The sequence below is a fragment of the Hippocampus zosterae genome, chromosome 16 (genome assembly GCF_025434085.1).
Source record: "Hippocampus zosterae strain Florida chromosome 16, ASM2543408v3, whole genome shotgun sequence".
NCBI classification, from domain to species: Eukaryota; Metazoa; Chordata; class Actinopteri; order Syngnathiformes; family Syngnathidae; genus Hippocampus; species Hippocampus zosterae.
This window is the reverse complement of record NC_067466.1, coordinates 18,961,314-18,981,575: the sequence shown is the minus strand read 5'-3', so window position 1 is coordinate 18,981,575 and position 20,262 is coordinate 18,961,314. Positions and strand designations below refer to the sequence as shown.

At 48.3% G+C, this 20,262-nt stretch overlaps 4 protein-coding genes across 8 annotated transcripts; 3 read left to right on the top strand and 1 right to left on the bottom strand.

Moving 5' to 3' along the window:
• Positions 1-330: 330 nt before the first annotated feature.
• Positions 331-6,665, top strand: LOC127588001 (phosphoglycerate kinase 1). The gene is made up of 11 exons (XM_052046486.1): positions 331-522; positions 2,400-2,450; positions 2,521-2,676; positions 2,768-2,912; positions 3,758-3,861; positions 3,953-4,072; positions 4,372-4,486; positions 4,810-4,989; positions 5,100-5,277; positions 5,376-5,474; positions 6,117-6,665. Exons 1-11 carry the CDS (start codon positions 458-460, stop codon positions 6,155-6,157), a joined length of 1,254 nt encoding a protein of 417 aa, XP_051902446.1. The 5' UTR covers positions 331-457; the 3' UTR covers positions 6,158-6,665.
• Positions 6,666-7,077: 412 nt separating this feature from the next.
• On the bottom strand, positions 7,078-11,256 carry LOC127588022 (uncharacterized). Of its 5 annotated transcripts, XM_052046512.1 has the most exons (12): positions 11,122-11,256; positions 10,050-10,234; positions 9,006-9,110; positions 8,451-8,493; positions 8,313-8,352; positions 8,164-8,197; positions 8,059-8,075; positions 7,913-7,964; positions 7,725-7,780; positions 7,596-7,655; positions 7,442-7,501; positions 7,078-7,361 (listed from the first exon to the last, which is right to left on the bottom strand). In XM_052046512.1, the coding sequence occupies exons 2-12, from the start codon at positions 10,142-10,144 to the stop codon at positions 7,258-7,260; spliced, it is 666 nt and encodes a 221-aa protein (XP_051902472.1). In that variant the 5' UTR covers positions 10,145-10,234; positions 11,122-11,256; the 3' UTR covers positions 7,078-7,257. The 5 variants fall into 5 exon arrangements, with proteins under 5 accessions (XP_051902472.1, XP_051902475.1, XP_051902471.1 ...); XM_052046515.1 differs by lacking the exon at positions 11,122-11,256 and having other exon boundaries at positions 8,313-8,356; positions 10,050-10,808; XM_052046511.1 differs by lacking the exon at positions 11,122-11,256 and having other exon boundaries at positions 10,050-10,808.
• Positions 11,257-11,559: 303 nt separating this feature from the next.
• On the top strand, positions 11,560-14,205 carry kctd7 (potassium channel tetramerization domain containing 7). The gene is made up of 4 exons (XM_052046494.1): positions 11,560-11,874; positions 12,279-12,448; positions 12,509-12,687; positions 12,774-14,205. The coding sequence occupies exons 1-4, from the start codon at positions 11,560-11,562 to the stop codon at positions 13,148-13,150; spliced, it is 1,041 nt and encodes a 346-aa protein (XP_051902454.1). The 3' UTR covers positions 13,151-14,205.
• A 1,057-nt stretch (positions 14,206-15,262) lies between these two features.
• LOC127588002 (G protein-activated inward rectifier potassium channel 2-like) lies at positions 15,263-20,176 on the top strand. Its single transcript, XM_052046487.1, has 3 exons — positions 15,263-15,426; positions 18,136-19,060; positions 19,167-20,176. The coding sequence occupies exons 2-3, from the start codon at positions 18,160-18,162 to the stop codon at positions 19,481-19,483; spliced, it is 1,218 nt and encodes a 405-aa protein (XP_051902447.1). The 5' UTR covers positions 15,263-15,426; positions 18,136-18,159; the 3' UTR covers positions 19,484-20,176.
• Positions 20,177-20,262: the final 86 nt, after the last annotated feature.

Genomic DNA, 20,262 nt, shown 5'->3' with positions numbered 1-20,262 from the left:
TTTTGGAAAAATATAACCCAAATATTGCCGTTGTATTTAACATTAGTCACTCTTTTTGCTACCATTATATATTTTTAACCAATATACATCAAAATAAATATACAGTTTAGATGTGGAAGATGGACGAACTGAGTAAATGTCATTAAAAAACGCGCATACTCTTGTCTCGAAATCTCATTTAACGTAATCTGAAGCGAGTTTCTGCTTATAAATGCGAAATAAGTGTGATGTTTAATAAATGACATCTTTGCTAGCCAATCAAACGCAAGGGGTCCTCTTTCCACGTTTCAGCCAATCATTTTAAGGGGGGCGTGTCTTCGCTCAACCTTATCCCGGCGCGCTGTTAAGGTCACCGCCGTCTTTCGGGAGCTCGCCAGCCACCCAGCAGCCAGCGAAGCCGCCGAAGCGGAGTCGACACAGCGACGAACGCGACGAACCAACAGAAAGACGAGCAAAGATGTCTCTGTCGAACAAACTCACTCTGGACAAGGTGGACGTCAAGGGGAAGCGAGTCATCATGAGGTGAGTGCTTCACGGAAATTGGATTAGCTCGCTCTAGCTAACGCTTCGATATTTATTTTGTGCTGTTATAATTGTATAACTACTACTGCAAGTAGTTTCATGATGATTCTTATCATTTCAATTTTGGGGGTGTCACGACAAGGTGGAGAAATAACGCGAGGGGCGTGATGGTCCATAATTGACGAAACCGGAAGTGTTTTTTTCCTCACTTTTGTACTGACGTCATGTGCCAGTACACTGCTATTAATAGTGTTGCAAACTGCCATCAAGTACATTTAACCTCTCGAATATTTCAATTTTGCACCATTACGTGTTTTTCTTTGTGCTCTCCTCAAATGTACGTAATAACGTGCACGCACAAACCAACTGCCATAAAACCACTACAGATCAATATATTTGGTGGGAGGTGGTGGGGGGTCAGCTTGAAAACCTCATTCATCTCTGATCAAATCTTCAGTCATTTTCAGGGTGCCAACGATGCCAGTTATTTCCATTTTTTTGTAATGAGAACAGCAAATATATTAAGGATTGTTTTTCGGATGATAAATAGTAGCATGATGCGGCTTGGGCGATGAGAGTCTTGGACATGTCCAAGATGAGCGAATAAACTCTCTTAAAATCCAAAATAAAGAGTAGGCCAAACAGTGAGGACATGCTAGACTCAACCTCACTATCTGTCTTTCAAATAAATGCCGAAATTACAGAATGCATTCAAGACTGTGCTTTTAGTCCGTGTCCAGATCGAACGTACTCATCATTGAGCTAAACTTTTTTCATGAACCAAACGGGTCCGTTCGGTCGGTCCGTCGGCACACTTGAACCTGACACCTGTCCACTGCGGAAATGTCAAAGGTCCCAGTTGGCATAGGCCAAAGGTCACCGTCAGCTACAGTTTGTGATTTGACCTAATAGCATGCTAGCGCCAAGCGTGTCACAGCCATTGCTTGCCCCGGCGAGCATTTCATTCGAAATGAGGGCCCGAATGAAAACGAGGCAATATGGGGATGTTACCGTGGCAACAGTGGGCCGAGCACCCAAGAATCTGCTTGCCCCCCCCTCCTAAAACCAGCTAACGGCTGCCCATTTGTTAGGCCGGATCAGAAGACAACAATAACACGGCTCTCCGCCACTATCAAAAGTGCTGCGTTTGTAAGGCAGCGGATCATCAAATGCTCGCCTCGGGCTGCCAAAAAATGCCGCTGAAAAGCTGACTGCTGTGCTTCCGGACCAGACGTTGCTTTCACAGTACTGTACGGCATTGTCTGCACGCCGGTGTCGGCTTAGGGCGCATCAGGTGGGGAGGAGGGAACTTATGCAACGCTGGCGTACGAGGGAGGTGGCACGTTGGCTTATGCGGCCGTTGCTGCATCAGAGCAACTCTGCTCTCGTCTCGTTCATTCCAACGGTCAAATAATGATGGGGGGGGGGGGGGGGGGGTTAGTCCCCTATGAGGAAGAGAATGGGCCTCATTCACTCATTTGATCAGTTTACACTTGGCCCAATAAGCTATACCTGATCATGGGTCCACCCCCTTTTCTTCTGCAAATAATTACAAGCGCATTCTGAAAATATTCCCGTTTATTGATTATTATCTTATTCCAGATCTTGTAACGAATCGTCTGAGTGATCTGAATCTCCTAAATACGAATAAGTGCACATTTTGCAATCAAATTCTGAGGTTCAGTCGGTTGCGTTTCACTTGTACATCTGCGCCCTCTAGTGGACAATATTAACAACACTCTCTGAGTGAGTATTTGCAGTTTGTCCAATCCCCAAATAAAACTTCAAACGGTTTTCTTGTATGCATTTAGAAACCCCCACCTCATAAGGCCCATTTATTTTTCCTGTTGTTTTTTTTTTCTTTTCTTTTCTGCCAGGGTTGACTTCAACGTTCCCATGAAGGACAAGCACATCACCAACAACCAGAGGTACGCTTTGCATCCTGGGCATTTGCCGACTTGAGAGAGAGCTGACGTCCCTTCCCTAATCTCGCTTTAGGATCAAGGCTGCCGTTCCCAGCATCAAGCACTGCCTGGATCACGGCGCCAAGTCTGTGGTTCTCATGAGCCACCTGGGCCGCCCCGACGGCAACTTTGTGCCGGAGAAGTACTCGCTGGAGCCCGTCGCCGCCGAGCTCAAGTCCCTGCTGGGAAAGTGAGGGGCATTTCAGTGAAGGCAAAAGTCATGTCGGCGGTCAGCCACTTTACAAACCGCCCCCCCAACCCCCTTTCCTCCCCGTGCGCAGGGACGTGACCTTCCTGAAGGACTGCGTGGGCGCAGAGGTGGAGGCCGCCTGCGCCAACCCCGCCGCCGGCTCCGTCATCCTGCTGGAGAACCTCCGCTTCCACGTGGCCGAGGAGGGGAAGGGCAAGGACGCCGCTGGAAACAAGGTGAAGCTCACTGACGCGCGCAAAAAGATGCTCATGAATCAATAAGACAGAAGGTGAAATCAAAAATCGGGGCTTCCGGGGCCCGCTGCTGACATTTATTTTGAAGGTTGCTGTTGCTTTTCCTGTCCCCCGAAAGGCGTGCTCGGTATGCACTCTTGCGTGGATTCATTTCTACCTTCCAAGCTTCTGTCCGGCATCGTTAGAAGCATCTACAGAGCGCGCAGTGCCTATAACCACAATAATGAATGTGTTACCCAGGTTATATTCCCCCCCCCCAAAAAAAAATATGAGGGCCACACTAGGTGAAAATATGAAACTCACTCAAGAGACTTGGAGCGTTATCATTTAAATATTACTGCTGCTTAATTGTGTGAAATGTTCTCATAAAGCCTTTACTCCCCCCCCCCCCCCCCCCAAGTTAAAATGCTTTCAGAATCATTCCACCACCGGCCCCAAAAAGTTTTTTTTAAAAACTCTTCTGACGTCAATACAAGCAGGAAGTGGTCCAAAAAGTCCCAAGTTGAATGGATGAAAGATTTGCAAAGTTCCAATCAAACATACAATTTATTTATGTATTAAATCGAGTTTTTCAGGTCTTTTTTTTTCAGAAAATTTGTTTTTTTTTGGGGGGGTGGTGGGGGGTACGTTTCATCGACATTGTGGGTTTTGTTATGGAGAAAATTTGGCAAGCTATGAGGCATGAAGACTCTTAACATTAGTCGGCACTCCTTAGCCAATCAGAGTGCAGAACACGATGGGCTGTTTAAAAAATAAAATAAAATAAAACAACAAAGAAGGATGATTATGTTTTATTGTTATTTTTTTTTCCCTCCCCAACGTGATAGACGAAGGCTTCCCAGGAGCAGATCGACTCCTTCCGGGCGTCCCTATCCAAACTGGGCGACGTCTACGTCAACGACGCCTTCGGCACGGCTCACAGAGCCCACAGGTGAGCCCGCCCCCCCAACCCCCGTGCGCCGCTAGTGATCGACGGCGACCGAATTTGACGTACCACGGCCTCCCCCCGGACCCCCCTCCAGCTCCATGGTGGGCGTCAACCTGCCCCAGAAGGCGGCCGGCTTCCTGATGAAGAAGGAGCTGGACTACTTCGCCATGGCTCTGGAGAAACCGCAGAGGCCCTTCCTGGCCATCCTGGGCGGGTGAGACCCGGCGCCCCCCCCCACCGTTTGCGACCTTTCGCTTGCCTTCCGCTCCGCTCGCATTGACTTTGCGGTCGCCTCGTTATCGGCGATGGGCTCAGAGTCCATTTGAATCCTGCGGATTGTGCAACCGCCTCTTGTTCTTGGGCAGTCCACGTGGAGGACATTCATCAACGAAAAATATTTTGGCTGGAGAGTCAATTAAAAAAAAAAAAAAAAAAAGCACCAAAGATTGAGCTGTCTTGACGTTTTAAGGCGAGCTCGGCGTTCATCCGTTTTGTTTTGTTTTGTTTTGAAAGCGCCAAGGTGAAAGATAAGATCCAGCTGATCAACAACATGCTGGATAAGGTGGACGAGATGATCATCGGCGGCGGCATGGCCTTCACCTTCCTTAAAGTGCTCAACAACATGGAGGTGAGGGGACAGGGGGGGGGGGGAGCCAAAATTCTGGAAGCCCTCTTTCAAACCGATACACTTTAGTCCTTCCGACCGATGCGGAAGGACCTCTTGATGAACCTGACCTTGCTCAACACGGCCCCCGGCAGCCTCCTAACAAAAGTGTTTCTCCCCTCCTGGCGCCAAGACTGTAATCTCAAGTGCAGTTCAGAAATCCGCAAACAATTTCACACCGCCACCAGTATTTGCTCAGCCAGATGACCCATTTCAACATCGGATGACAGAAAGGAGAGAAAAGCAGGATTTTATTTGATTTTTTTTCTGCCTTCCTCCCCCCTCAGATCGGCAACTCCCTGTACGACGAGGAGGGCGCCGGCATCGTCAAGGACCTGATGGCCAAGGCCGAGAAGAACGGCGTCAAGATCACGCTGCCCGTCGACTTTGTCACCGCCGACAAGTTCGATGAGAAGGCCGCCACGGGTGTCGCCACCGTCGCCGCCGGCATCCCCGCTGGCTGGATGGTGAGAGCCGAATTTGAATTGCAGACCCCCCCACCCTCAATAAATGTGATTTAGGATTATAAGAGAAAAAAATGGCCGCCTTTCACCATCCAATCCATCTCCTCCTCCAGGGCTTGGACTGCGGCCCCGAGAGCTCCAAGGCGTACGGCGAGGCCGTCGGCCGAGCCAAGCAGATTGTGTGGAACGGCCCGGTGGGCGTCTTCGAATGGGACAACTTTGCCAAGGGCACCAAGAACCTGATGGACAAGGTGGTGGAGGTCACCAAGTCGGGTTGCGTCACAATCATCGGTAAGAAGCGGCACCTAGTTCGGGGGCGCGTCTCGCCGCGGTTCCTGAAACCGCCCCGCAGTTGTCAATCGGCACGCGATTGTCTCTCTGATGTCCAGGTGGGGGCGACACCGCCACCTGCTGTGCCAAGTGGAACACTGAGGACAAGGTCAGCCACGTGAGCACAGGAGGCGGAGCCAGCCTGGAACTGCTGGAAGGTGAGTGAAGGACTTAAACCAGGGGTGTCCAAACTTTTTGCCAAGGGGGCCAGATTTTATGTGGTAAAATGTCGGGGGGGCCGACCTTGGCTGACATTCTTTACATTGAACAACAATATTGTTCAGCAAATTTTAGTAAGCCAGTCTGTTTCACACTTCCATTTTTATTTTAATTTCAACAATCTTAAGAATTTCTTTTGGTTCATTTGAAACAGGAATTTGAAATATGACATATCAGTCAATATAAACACGGAGTGATGTCTTGTTAACTCGTGAGTGATGCCCTCTAGTGTCTAAATGCTATTACTCATTTGGTGAATGCTATTACTCATTTAGCCACTAGAGGGAAGCAGTACTCTATGAAACATCACTCACCAGTCTACGAGACCTCAGTCAATGCAACACGTGTTCCATTGCGACCAACCCGCGGGCCAGACGGCACTGATTTTATGACGGGGGCCGAGGGCCAGATGAAATTCGACCGCGGGCCGGATTTGGCCCCCAGGCCGGACTTTGGACATGCCTGACTTAAACCATCAATTGAATCAGATCCACGTTTCTATTTATTAGCGTTTGTTTGTCCTCCCAATGCAATTGATCAATTCTCGTGCCGGTATGTTTTTTTTTTTTTCCCCCCCCCAGGCAAAGTTCTTCCCGGAGTGGACGCCCTGAGCAACGTCTAAACTTCCTTCCCATCGACCCGCCGACGTGTGTGTGAGCGCACGCGTGCGTGTTTGTGAGACGGAAAGAGAGGGCATGTGAATGTGTGTATGCTGAGAGGTGAGTAGCAACTAAAACCAGACTGGTGTTCAACTTGTGCAACCCTACAAAAAAAAGAAAAGAAAAAAAAAAGACGCACACAGCCAGCGAGGCTTTATTAAAAACTGTGACGAGTCGCACTTGTGCCTTATCGGGACACGACTCGGCAACTACTAGAGTAGAGGGATCATTAAGGTGGAGGTTTTTTTTTTTTTTTTTTTTTTTTTTTTGCTGTGATGAAAACTTGACATCACTCCAGACTTCAGAAAGTGCGTGTTACTCTCCTCCAGTCACCCCCCCCCCCTGCTAACTTGTGTGTATTCGCGGCATCACGACTGATACACGACAAACGGTTCGTGTGGCGTTTGTGTACCTTCTGACCTCGGGTCGCTTCTGGTCGCCAGTTCAAGTTAATAAATGTCCCTAAAACCATTGCGCTACTCTTGTGTTCCTTCGCAGCTTGCACAATGGCAACCTCAATTTTTTTTTGTGGGGGTGGAGATGAAGTACAGAAAAACATTTAGACTGTTTTCCGATATGTTGTACTTTTAGTATACTTTTTTGGGGGGTGACGGGGGACTATCCTGTTATTGGCAAACTAAAGTTCTGATAAACTATTCCTCACACAATTTAAAAAAAAAAAAAAAAAGACAATGAATGAAATTTACATGGGAGAAAAATCAGTTTTTTGGGGGTGGGGTTAATATTTTTTCAATTTTTTGAAGAATCCAGGCATGCAATACCAAGTTCGTCTTTATGTATTTAAAACAAAATAATAAAATCACCTGGTAGGTTTGAAAATGGCTTAATTTGTTCCAGCCTGCCCCCCCCCAAAAAAAGAAACAAACGTTCATAATATTTTTATTTGGTGTGCTAGAATACTGTAACTTATAAAAAAAACAAAACATAGTCATGACAATGAATTAAATAGAACGTAAAGACTCGTTTGATGAACAAAGCTGCATGATTTGTCGTCAATAAATAATTTTCAGCCCCACGAGGTGAAATCTGATCCTTTGCGGTGTCACGGGTGATGACCTCTCACGACAGACACCTGGCGGCGACCTCGACCCGATAGGAAAGGGGGCGTGTCCCCTTCCGCTTCTTGTTGGTTCTCGTACAACAAATCTACTCCGAAAGAAACGGGGGGTGGGGGCACTTGAAAATCAACGCGCGCCCGCGCCGCCTTCGGCAAATTCTCTGCTTACCGTTCTCCAGCCCGCAGGCCTTTTGCACCAGGAAATCTGAATTTTCATAGTCGTCGGCGTCTGTGCGGTGAGGCGACACGGCGCGTTTCGTTAAGCGCGAGACCCGCCGGCTTGTGATCCGGCTCGCCTCAAAACCAAAGCCGCGTCTCCTTACCGTCGTCTGTCGGCGCCGCGTCGGCCACGTTTACGTAGTGAGGCTCGGTGGGATCGGCATCTGAAGGCGAGATCGTTTTAGCCTACGCCGGCTCAAATTGATTTCTCTCGTTTTTTTTTGATCACCCACCTCCGATCCTCGAAGCCATCTGCTCGTTTTCATACACCGTGGTGGGGAGCGGATCGCTGCAAAGACAAAACCTTTGGATCCATGAAATCAATACAGATGCTTATGTTAACATTTATTTTTTTTTAATGAACCGATGGCACTATTTGAGGAGGAATGGTCAATTTTGTCGATGAGAAATCAATACTTACACATAAATATGTTCCCAAATCTTGGGCGGTGACCCCGCTATCGCGTATAGAGCTGCGAGCGTAAAGATTGCATCAGTTGATACGTTGGCGACCGTGGACGTCTTGCAAAGTGTACATTGAATAGTCAGAAATTGTACAAAACTGACCTGGACATGCGCCCTCACTAGAAAATACAAATGACAACTGTTAAGGCAGAGCTCGCAGTTTTTTTGTTTGTTTTTTGCGATTGAATGGAGAAAAAAAAGGCCTACTTTGAGGAAAGGGTCATTTGATTGGCTTTCATGACTGAGGAATAAAACGACAAATTGTTAGAATGTGCCAAAAATAAATGAAAATGTGTCAATTGACCCAACAATTGTTATGCATTTTCTACATGCTAGCTGCGGGAGGATTTATTTACCCGTTTTGGATCGCGTGACAGCAAATCTGCTTCCCCCACGCTGGCTGTCAAAAATGTCAAACCAAAAAAAAAAAAAAAAAATGTCATAGTCTAAATGCGGCATACGATTTTTAGCATGTCACAAAAGATGATACTCACAACGTGTGCGGGTTGTATATTTGAGCTTCTTCGTGTATGGTCTCTGTGGGAAAAATAAATCGATTAAAAAAGGGCTTGAGTGCCATTTGTTGACAAAAAGTAAATAAATAATGACCAAAAAAATGTTTTTTTTAAGGAAAATTAGCCCAACTCTAATTTGTTTTAAGTCCATCAGAAGAAAAAGAGAAATACAATTTGAAATTAAATATTAATGAATTATTAATTTTTGAAATCTAATGAAGAAGGACGCACAAATTTCATGTAAAAGCAGCCTAACTATCTCTACGTTGTCCCATTTCGTAAAATGGAATTGAGCGCAGTTGATTTTAGTTCTCGTTTTCGCATTTCGCCGAGACCGATCTGGAAAACCGTGTGGGGCCCCGGCAATGATCCTTGTGGCACGCCACTGATCCTAAATGCCGTTCAAAAATGTGGAATTGTCATTCGTCGAAGACGATATCGGTCAAACCGGTTTGACGCACTGATGATGGAATTGAAATGAATGTTCTTGGAATCCTGATGCCACCAAAACAAAATCCACTTCGGGGAACTTACTCGGCTTCCTCTTGCATCTCAGACACAGAAGGCTCAGCAAACTGAGCGAGGCCAGCGACGCGGTCGTCGCAATCGCACACTGCACGATGGAATTTCCCAGCATATCTGAAAGCAGCACTTGTTCAAACTTAGAACACATCAAAAACGGCATCTGCAATTGGGTTGTCGTTTTTTTTTCCTCCTGATAAAGTCACACATCTGCAGCTCCAGGAAGTGGTTGGTCAAAGCGACTAGAGTTTGCGGGCGCACATCTGAAAAGCGCATTCTTGTTCTGGATTATTAACAATTTCTGTTGCGTTTGAGAGCGATGTGAAATAGCTATTGATGTTTAAACTGCCTTGTTTGTGTAATAGGCAATAAATCAATACAATTAATATAGTACATGACAAAAGCCAAGAAAACTGGCTAAAATAAAAACCAGAGTATCGCCATAATTAAAACATGATGTGGCTTTTTTTTTCTATTTCAAACGATGATATTCATTTAAAATTCATGATTAAAAACCAAAACGTTTGTTGACAATTCTCACAAATGAGTTTGGTAACGTTCATCAGATAAAACCTCTCCGGCAATGTCAGTTTTGTTCATTTGAAGACATTTAGGTGGGAATATCCTAATTTGGAGCACAGGATATGGAAAAGCAAGGAGCCTGGCCAGATCCCTGAGGTGCGCCATGTAAAGTGATCATATTGGGATCCAATGCTGGCTTTTGAACATTCATTGGCGTTTCTTGAGAACAATTAAGAATTCAAATATTTTTCCAACAGCCCAACCATGCCCGATTTTTGTTCGCCCGATATTCCGTTTCTCTATCGAGCAAAAAGATCCTTCCATTTGTTTCCGTTTGATTTATAATTTGTACTGCTGTAACAGGAAATGGAAGTGAAGCACAATGGCGCTTTTTAATTTCCATAAGTATTTTTGTGTCTTCTTGTTCTCATCACATGATGTTTTTGCTTCAAAGGTTAAAAGCCAAAGACACGTCCACGCTGCGATACAATCCAAGGCACAAAAAAAGCGATCTAAAATCCTTCCTCAACTCACCCAAATCCAAATGATGACAACAGCATTGGCAAGCGCGTCGCCGCCGCGTTACCTTGCGAGGTCCGGCTGCTTCCTGCGTCGGCTGGAGTCAACATGAGCGGTGAAGCGTGCGCGTTGGCTTCCTTTCAACAACAATTCGCCACATCCGTCACACCCTCAAGACACACGAGAGACCTCACAGCGACCTATAAAGTGTTTGCAATTTCAGGTGGGCACGCAAGACATGTCAAATCATGATTGAAAGTCAAAATGTCAACACACCAACACACCAATTTGTGGTTTTCAGTGCCCATGAATTGAACTTGACTGAAAGGTGGCTGATTGATACTTGGTTAAATTTTTTTTGTGGTAAATTCAGTTAATCGGAGATGATTTGGAGATGGACACACTGTGTAAGGCCCCACATTGGGCAAAATAGCAGAGCAAGTGAAGTGCTGTGAATATTGTGTGTCAGGTTTATACCGTGACCTTTTTTTGGAGATGCTGACTCTCATTTTTGGCAAGCCCTCCTTGAAAATAACCCTCGGTTGAATTCGCATTGAAACAGCAGCGCAATTGTACATCACTGGAAACAAACCTGCCTGTCAATCAAAAATAGTTATACGCCGAATTTATTCATACAATTTGTAATTGAGGTCATGCCATCCTCTACTACTAGCTAGTATATTTTGGCAAGGTACCGAGATTTTCACTTGAGTACGTTGACATTTTTTCCAAAAGTTGTAACAGTAAAAAAGCCATTCTTAAGTTGCCGGAGTAGTTTAAATTAATTGTTATACATTTATTCTGGAAATGTCTGAGTTGTAACTCATCCTCTTTCGACGCGATAATTTGCAGGCTAGTTAGCCCATTTAGATGAAATTGTATTTTGTTTTTTATACATTCAGCCAAACATTTTAATTCGCATAATAATGGTTGTTCTGTTTATCGTTGTCATTATGTAGCTGTTGTTTCCTTGGCAGTTGAATCAGCATTTTATTAAAAGCGATTGTCGCGACGCTTGTTTTGGTGTGAAAATAAGGCAGAACTGTACTGTACTGTATTTTTTAAAAAACGGATTAGCTGGTCGTACCCGCGACGTGACGTCATGACGTCACACAACAGGCTCGTTTTCGAGTTAGCAACAATTTTCCCCAAAAGACTTTCGCATATTGTTGAGCGTTGGAGTCAAAATACAGACACCACGACCCGGTGTGGTACTTTAAACGCATTCCAAAAAAATAAAATAATAATAATTCCAGGAATCTCTGCGTCGACTCTCCCACGCTCTCGACGTCATGACGTAGGCTCTTAGCCAACGTCGTAGTAGGTAGGAGCGAAAACAGTTCGAAGGATACACGCCCCCCTGTCAAGCTAGCGGCGCCTTAACATATCTTGAAATAAACGGGACCCGGTTGTGGAAAGATATCGATTGGGCACCGTATGAAGGAGCGGAGTGTTAGTGAAGCCTCTTGGCTGACTTGTCATCGCTCGCCGTTTTGTTGATGCTCGGCAGCGGTTTTCCGCGCGCATGCAACAGAATGGCGCGAGCAGCTCCAACGGCTCGGGTGTCGGCGGCGGAGAGCGAGAGTCTCCGTCCCGAAGCCCCCTGCTACCGGCGGCGACGACTCGGGTGAGACGGTTCATCCAGGAGCGGCGCACCCTGCCGCTGCCCAAAGTCATGGTGGTCTTCTCGACCGTGGGTGACGCCGAGAAAGCCAGCGATGCCATGGCCGACGATGACTCGCGGAAGCCGGCCTCCCCAGCCGTGGCGGCGACGGCAGCGGCGAACGTCTGCCGGGGCAAGCCGTCTCGCTACCCGCTGGACGCCAGACAGGAGCAGGAGGTAGGCCGAAGGTCCGACATTGACCCAAAACAGTTTGTTTTCATTTAATTGCAAGCAGCCCTGAATAGGGATAACACGTGACGTCATAACCAAGCGCCAAACTTGGATTGTTTGGTGAACCGCTGCGTTGTGATTGGCCAAGGTTGGGTCACGTGGCGAGCTATGCACTTCATCCTGAATCCAGACCTAAACACGGCAGAATAATCCCTCTGTCAGGTTTAATTTAATATAAAATAATATATAATATATATATATTTAATATAAAGTGCCTTGCTCGGAACATTAACACATAACAAGGTTAATGGACATAAAAATAGGTTCGAATTGCCTATATTCCTCATTCAAACCATAAACGTACTGCACACTACAAAGCCAGACGAGTTTAATATTGGACAAATGTCAAGTTTCCCGAGGTGATCTCTCTGAACGTGGGGGGCTCCCTCTTCACCACCCGGCTGTCCACGCTGCGCCGCTACGACGACACCATGCTGGCCGCCATGTTCAGCGGGCGCCACCACATCCCGCGCGACGCAGACGGACGCTTCTTCATCGACCGCGACGGCGCCTACTTTGGGTGAGTTGCGCCGACGCGATTGTGCGCGTCGCATTTCAACGCTTCGCGTTGTCCGCGAAGGGACATCCTGAACTTCCTGCGTGAGGGCGAGCTGCCCCAGCGCGAGCGCGTCAGGGCGGTGCACCGCGAGGCGCAGTACTACTCCATCCCAACCCTGCTGGAGCTCCTGGAGGACACGCAGCCGCTCACCGGAGAGAAAGTGCGGCAGGCCTTTCTTGACCTGCTGCCCTACTACAAAGGTAAGCACGGAGGCCCGCCCGTGACGCGACTACTTTTGTCCCCCAAAAGCAATTGAGTCGAAGGAGCGCCGTGTGTGCTCCGGCAGACAATCTGGAGCGCATCGTGGAGATCGCCAAGCTGCGCGCCACGCAGAAGAAGGCGCGCTTCGCCAAGCTGAAGGTGTGCGTCTACAAGGAGGAGATGCCCATCACGCCGTACGAGCGGCCGCTCTTCAACTCGCTGCGCTCGGAGCGCGCCGAGGGCGAGGCCAAGCTCTTTGAGCACCACTGCGACGTGGACGTCTCCTTCGGGCCCTGGGAGGCGGTGGCCGACGTCTACGACCTGCTGCACTGCATCGTGGGCGACCTGGCGCACCGCGGCATCGCCGCCGAGCAGCAGTGCATCGGCGTGTGTGACAAGCACCTCATCAACCACTACTACTGCAAGAGGCCCATCTACGAGTTCAAGATCACCTGGTGGTGAAAGGCGGGCCCCCCCCAAACCGCCCCCCCCTCCCCGTTTCCGGGCCCCTTTTGGAAGCCCTCGCGTCCTTTCCGCTCAAGGCACGCTCGCGTTTTACCGCCGGCCGATGGGACTCCAAAGAGTCCCTCCTTTAACATGGCTGAAAGCCCCAAAGGTCACGGGTCACACACGACCTTAGCATTTCTGCTCCCTCGCCATCCAAGCCGTACTCCGCGTTGGCCCTGCGGTCCAGGAAACGAGCAGGGGAGCGCGCCACCCGATCGAAACGCGCCCATTTCGGTGAGATTGACAAAAACAATCTGCTATATTTCCATTTGGAAGTATAATTTGGGGGGAAAATTATTATTCCTCCCTGTAAAAAGACAACATTAGCCTTGAGCCTGAAGGGAATTTTGATTTTCTTGAATCATTTTTTAGTTGGCGTCTCAGCGCCGTCCCCCAAGAAGGTCCCTACTTGTTCGTTCCGCGTGGGACGGTCATATGACGACATTGTTTTCTGGATTCCTTGTTGCATTATACACGTTTTCCCCCCAGCGGGGAGTGTGAATGTGCTGAACTCCTGTTTCCGCGCCGTTTCCCGCTTGGATATATCAACACGGCAGTCCGGCCCGCTTTCGACGGCAAACTCGCCTTGATCCATTGCAGACTCAATGAATCGTGAATGTCGTGATTGCTGTGCCCATCCCTGCTATTGCAATTTCCGCCATCGAAATTATTTCAAGCATTCCGCTCGCCATTCCACCCCCCCACACACACTCCCCTCACGTTTCATAAAGTACAAGCAAATGTTGGAACGTAGCACTTGACGCTAAGCTAACGGGACCCCCCCGGTGTCCTTGTACCTGATGAAGTCTGAGCACCTTGCGATTGTAGCCGACAAAGTGTATCTTTTGTAGCTCACTGCTTAGACGCTATAGACGTCCCACTTTAGTTTTGGTTGTCTTCGTAGCACTACGTTGTGTTGTTTCCATCATGGATCATCAGAAAAAAAAAAATCTGTTGGCTTCTAGGAAGCTGTCGTTTTGTTTTTTTGCTTTGTATTTATTGTACTATTTTATGACGGACACTAATTGAAGTAAATCTATAAATATATATATGTATAAAATATAAAAATCCCTTGTGCTTAAAATGGCCGTCTTTTTATTTGCACACCGCAAATTTTCTTTTGAAATGAATGGAAATGCCAGGAATCCGTTTCAGACACACGCCCTCCTCCAAAAGAACCCCCCACCCCATCCCCCAATTTTTTTTTCACTTTTTACCAGTAAAATAGTACCTGCTCACTTCTGCGTTCTTGAACAAACTGCTGTGGAACAGGCCAATTTGGACCAAATCATCGGCTGACCAGTCGAATCGGCTAATGTTAGCTATATTATAACCGATAAAAATCTGCCATTTTTTCCCCCCCTTGTAATATTTATTTATTTATTACGGATTAACACATTACAACACAGGAAAAAAATAATACCCCCCCCCCAAAAAAAGAAAAAAATCTTAACCCGATTTCTCTTTGCTGTAAATTTGAAACCAATACAATAAGACAGCATTGTAAAGCAGTCAAAGCAGTTTGGTTTCTAATTTTTATCGTCGTAAGCACGAAGGGACACAGAAAAACAAAAAGTGTTTTATTCATTATGTATTTTTTTCTAATTAATCTGCCTATTATTCACTTGTGGGAATTTTAGAATCAGATTCAGAATCGGCATTGGACTGAAAAAAAAAAAAAAAAAAAATTATTCGGATTTAGACCGAATACAAATGGAGACCAATCTTTTCAGATTTATATTGCTTCAAATGTTTTCAATTTCCTTCCACTTCCCAATTTATTATTATTTTTTTTCTTTTGCCACAAGCAAGTTTCTGACAAACAGGTGGCAAAAGTAGAAGGGGTAGGCCTGTTTTTTTTTAATTTTTATTTTTTTTAAAGCGCCACGCACATCTCTCACTTTCCTCGCATTTACCTTTGCCCGCTATTCTTTGCCTTTCCCTCTCCCCTGACGTTCAGAGTGTCTGTCGCCCACCCGGGAGGAGGGCCACGGTCGCCGGTCCTGCTGCTGGAGGAGGAGGAGAAGGAGAAGGGGGAGGAGGAGGAGGAGGGCGGTGGGAGGAGGCTGGCGGGCCAACCAGCTAGCTTCTTCTTCTTCTTCGCAGCGGCAGCAAGCAGGAAGGATGGAGGCAGAGGAAAAAGGCCGCTTCTAAGCCGTCCGCTCACAAGCTCGCCGCCGGTCCGGGAAAGGAAGCGAATGGGAAGCATCCGGGCCGCCCGTTTGCTGCAGGTGAGCATCTTGGAAGCCATTCGTCCGATGAGAACGCCTTGTCGCGTGGGGGTGCGGAAAGGGTACGGATGGACGCTAGGAAGGGAAGGGGGGGGTTGCGTAACAAGACGAGGATGCTATTAATGCTACCGACGTTAGTTAGGAGGGATGGTGGCAGGCAGGCGGGGAGAGGGGGGCTGGAGGGGGGGGGGGGTGAAGGCAAATGTTGCCGGCTGTGCAGGGCAGGCCCGCCGCGGCCTGCGTGTGCCCGCTTTCTACGCACGGCGCAAATATTCAGCGGACCTCGGAGCGTTCGTCGTCTGAGCAGTCATAGAGCGGGTCGCCTCCATCTCCATGACAACAGCCTCTTCCTGTACAAGACCCCCCCCCCCCCCCCGCCCCCGACTTGCCGCCTCTGAATAGTTTCGCCCGTTTTGTAACGCGAGCTCCATTGTTGACAAGCGTGTTTTAAAGAGACACGCAAATGAAAAGGGATGAGAAGGTGTTCAAGAAGGAGCTCGCGTGCGCTTACCTGCGGAAAGCACCCGTGGGGTTGAGGACGGGTCATTGGGCGGGGGGGGGGGATCTGGAAACGGTTAAGAGTCCCGTGCCTCGAAACTGAAATTGAACAACGGCGTAAAAAGGGATGGCGCCTTTGTAAAAATAGCCAACAGAGGTCACGCAAAAGGTCAGAGGTCACGCAAAAGGTCAGAGGTCGCGCCGGCGAGATCCAAAAGGAGGACGCGCAATGTTTTTGTTGATTCGCCAGCCGTTGAACAATTTTAGACAGGTCGTCGCTACATTTTGGAAATATCTGCGGCGCGGAGTTCGATGGAGATCATTCCGAATCGTCATATGTTACTGTCATGTCACGCCGGCGCCATATGGCTCCCGTTCGCATGGCGGACCAGGCCCTCCGATCTCTCATTTCATTTGAAAAAGCGATCCAGGAAGAAACATTGACGTTAGGATGAGCCTGCGTCGGCCATTGTGGCGCGCACCTGCTTAAACAATCCCATTTTCTGTTTGCTCAAGCCCATTCCCCAAACAATGGTTGCCAAGCAACGGCCGCCAGATGCTCCGTCGGGCTTTAGGATTTTTTTTTTTTTTAATGACGCCACAAAATGACACCCCGTTGTGATGGCCGGCCGTCAATTTATAGAAATGGCGCCGAAGACAAGCGGCAAAAATGGACGCTAACGTGAGCAATGCTGTGCTAACTCTCTCGTACCTTTTCCCATCGAAAACTATGCTGATCTTCTTCTAAAGCTGCTACGGCTAACATCATAGCAGTGGCGAGAACGGATTTCACTCAGCCTGACGAATCTAAATCCGTTGGATTTAGATTTAGATTCATTGGATTTAATCCAATATTGACGTATTGACGAGTTATGAGACATCTTGTGGTTTGCTTTAGCGTTCGCCGCTACCAGTTAGCCTTTATCGAGCGACAGCGTGCTAATTGCCGTTAGCTCCTTGTCAGACCACGATCCAGAGGATGTGATTTATTTGGCCAAAAAGCTTTTCCTAGTTAGCTCGCTTTTGGGAAGATCTCGTTTACGCGTCTGAATTAAGAAGAAGAAAACATTTGAAGGAAAAACGCGCTCGCTTTATTGTGCCCTGTTCACCTTCATTCAAGTTATTTGCCATTTTTCTTTTTTAAGGCTGAAAAAGCAAATGAATCTTGATTTGAACTTGTACTTTTCACTCGGATGCCAATTTTACCATTCGGTATGCTTGGCTTTACGGTATGTGGCTCTTAAGGAGTCTCTTTGGACTACCTTGTTGCTTCACTGCTAATATTTGCTCTCCTTTAAGAGTAGACGACTCAAAAAAAATGTAAACGATTGCCAAAATGGACCATCCAATGCTCCGAATTCGCCTCCCCCCCACCCTACCCCACCCCGATTGAAAATAACGAGACCCATGTTATCCAATGCTGCGGCCTGTTCCAGAACATTCCCGCTATATTGTGAGCACTTGATAGACAGAGCCGCGCGTTGCCATGGATACCGGCGCTGCTCAAGCTCCAAATATTCCCTTGCGAATGGAGTGCGCGACGGCTTCAACGCGCTCGTTTGTTCTGCCGGTAAATCCGACGATGGGGTCGAAAGGCTCATGGCGGATGGGGGGGGGGGGGTAAGAAAAATATCACAGTCAAGTCAGGGGTGCAAATTCAGTTTTCCGACAGATCCTACAGAGGTGGCAAAAGTTTTTGCAGTCTCTTTTGAGTATAAGTACAGATCCTTACTTGCGTAAAAATGACTTTTAAATTTCAATCGTGTAAATACCTGTTTGATATCTTGGTACAACAAAAATAGTATATCATTTGTTTATTAAATTTCTTTTTTTTTTTTAAACCAAAATAAAGTTTTGCTGAAGTCACTCAGTAGACAAAGAAAAAATTTATTTAAAAAAAACAAAAATAATTTCCTGTTATTTTTTTTGTGTGTGGTGGGGCCAGAACAACTTAATGGAATTAAAAAAAAAAAAAAAAAGATGTGATATATACGGTGAACTCCAAAAATCACCGATTCCTTCCAAAAAGTCGCATCAAAATAGGCAAATTTTTCAGCATCCCAGTCAGTCGTCGGCTGCCGACCCGCAAATACGCAACGTGCAAGTCAACGTGCCAGCGTAGTCGCCGTAACGTGGAGAAAAATGTCGCCGGGTACGGGAAGGTTTTTTTTTTTTTTTTTTGCCACCGACGGCGTTTGCGTCTCTTCGCAGCCTTGAATCCGTCCGGGAATCCTCATGGAGCAGGACGTGGAGAGCCCGGCCCTCGGCAAAAGCTCCGAGTTCCACAAGGCGGGCGGCAAGGATCCGCCCAAAGAGCCGCCGGCGGCGGCGGAGCGCGGCCGCAAGGTCCAGCGCTACGTGCAGAAAGACGGCAAGTGCAACGTCCGCCACGGCAACGTGCGGGAGACCTACCGCTACCTGACGGACATCTTCACCACCCTGGTGGACCTCAAGTGGCACTTCAACATCTTCATCTTCGTGCTGGTCTACACGGTGACGTGGCTCTTCTTCGGCTTCATGTGGTGGCTCATCGCGTACCTGCGCGGCGACCTGGACCACCTCGCCGACAACCTCTGGACTCCCTGCGTCAACAATCTCAACGGCTTCGTGTCGGCCTTCCTGTTCTCCATCGAGACGGAAACCACCATCGGCTACGGCTACCGGGTCATTACGGACAAGTGCCCCGAGGGGATCCTCCTGCTCCTGATTCAGTCGGTGCTGGGCTCCATCGTCAACGCCTTCATGGTGGGCTGCATGTTCGTCAAGATCTCGCAACCCAAGAAGCGCGCCGAGACGCTGGTGTTTTCCACCAACGCCGTCGTCTCCATGAGAGACGGCCGCCTGTGCCTGATGTTCCGGGTGGGCGACCTGCGCAACTCGCACATCGTGGAGGCCTCCATCCGGGCCAAGCTGATCAAGTCCAAGCAGACCAAGGAGGGCGAGTTCATCGCCCTCAACCAGACGGACATCAACGTGGGCTACAACACGGGCGACGACCGGCTCTTCCTCGTCTCGCCGCTCATCATCTGCCACGAGATCAACCGGAACAGTCCCTTTTGGGAGATCTCCCCGGACCACCTGGCCAAGGAGGAGCTGGAGATTGTTGTCATTTTGGAGGGCATGGTCGAGGCCACGGGTAAGTCGGGGCGTCCCTGGGGGGCGGGGTCCGCGACACGGACGGCGATAGACGGACGGGACGGACGTCGCGCGCGGTCGCCGCCAACCCTTGCCGCTGTTCGCAGGCATGACGTGCCAGGCGCGCAGCTCGTACGTGAGCAGCGAGATCAAGTGGGGCTACCGCTTCACGCCCGTGCTCACGCTGGAGGACGGCTTCTACGAGGTGGACTACAACAGCTTCCACGACATCTACGAGACCAACACGCCCGCCTGCAGCGCCCGGCAGCTGGCCGACATGAGCGGCCGCGCCCGCCTGCCTCTCACCTGGTCCATGGGCAGCAAGCTGAGCCAGCAGGGCCTGGCCCCCGAGGCCCAGCGCCGAGACTCGCGGACCGAGCGCAACGGAGACGTCGCCAACGCCGAGAGCGAGTCCAAAGTGTAGCTCTCCTGCTCCTGGTTCCTGTTCCGCACGGACACCGCACACGCGCGCTTTGGCCGGCGGTGAGAGAAAAAAAAAAAAACCCGAGACGGTGTGTCGCGGTCTCACCCACCGCCAGATCCCTCTTTATTTTTTCTATTCCAATCTTCCCATAGGGACGTTTGCATATCAAGTATTTTTGTACATAATCGGACATGTTTCGGACTCCTCCTGGTTTCTCGGGTTTGCCGTGTGAATATTCGACGCTAACGCGCTGGTTTAGCTTAGCCCTGTACATAATCTATGCCTTACTTCGGCCTTGTCTGACGCCAGCAAACTTCTGTCTCCGAGCATTCAAAAACGGTGTGTTTGCGCCGTTCGGAAAAAAAAAAAAAAAAAAAAGATCATAAAACAACGGTCGCCATTTTGCCACGCGCCTAAACGATTTGCTCCCGTAATTGATGTTTCCGTGTCAGTGGCGCGCGTTGCCGGAAACAAACGTGACGTTTGCTCGTGTCGACAAGGCTTTCACTGTCCACCCACCATCCAGCTTTTATCTTCTTGATTTTCCTTCCACAAATGTACACGAATGCAGCTGCACAATCGAAGGAGGTCCAAAGACATCATTTCACGTTTTCAAAAATGTCAATCTCTCTCTCTCTTACAAAATGAAAAATACAGAAACATTAAAAATAGAGATGTACTTTGAGAGAATTTTTCAAAAAGCGGTCTTTAGTGGATTCGTACACACACAATACACTCATAAATGATGACAAGTTGGCCACTTGTATCAGTTGGTGAAG

Coding starts and splice junctions, on each gene's coding strand:
- LOC127588001 (XM_052046486.1), top strand. CDS start 458: ATGTCTCTGTCGAACAAACTCACTCTGGACAAGGTGGACGTCAAGGGG. Junction 2,677..2,767: donor CTCAAGTCCCTGCTGGGAAA/GTGAGGGGCATT, acceptor CCCCGTGCGCAG/GGACGTGACCTTCCTGAAGG. Junction 4,487..4,809: donor AAGTGCTCAACAACATGGAG/GTGAGGGGACAG, acceptor CTCCCCCCTCAG/ATCGGCAACTCCCTGTACGA.
- LOC127588022 (XM_052046512.1), bottom strand. CDS start 10,144: ATGTTGACTCCAGCCGACGCAGGAAGCAGCCGGACCTCGCAAGGTAAC. Junction 7,781..7,912: donor ATTTGGGAACATATTTATGT/GTAAGTATTGAT, acceptor TTGTCTTTGCAG/CGATCCGCTCCCCACCACGG. Junction 7,502..7,595: donor CGCGGCGCCGACAGACGACG/GTAAGGAGACGC, acceptor CTCACCGCACAG/ACGCCGACGACTATGAAAAT.
- kctd7 (XM_052046494.1), top strand. CDS start 11,560: ATGCAACAGAATGGCGCGAGCAGCTCCAACGGCTCGGGTGTCGGCGGC. Junction 12,449..12,508: donor CGCGACGGCGCCTACTTTGG/GTGAGTTGCGCC, acceptor TTGTCCGCGAAG/GGACATCCTGAACTTCCTGC. Junction 12,688..12,773: donor CCTGCTGCCCTACTACAAAG/GTAAGCACGGAG, acceptor GTGCTCCGGCAG/ACAATCTGGAGCGCATCGTG.
- LOC127588002 (XM_052046487.1), top strand. CDS start 18,160: ATGGAGCAGGACGTGGAGAGCCCGGCCCTCGGCAAAAGCTCCGAGTTC. Junction 19,061..19,166: donor GGGCATGGTCGAGGCCACGG/GTAAGTCGGGGC, acceptor CGCTGTTCGCAG/GCATGACGTGCCAGGCGCGC.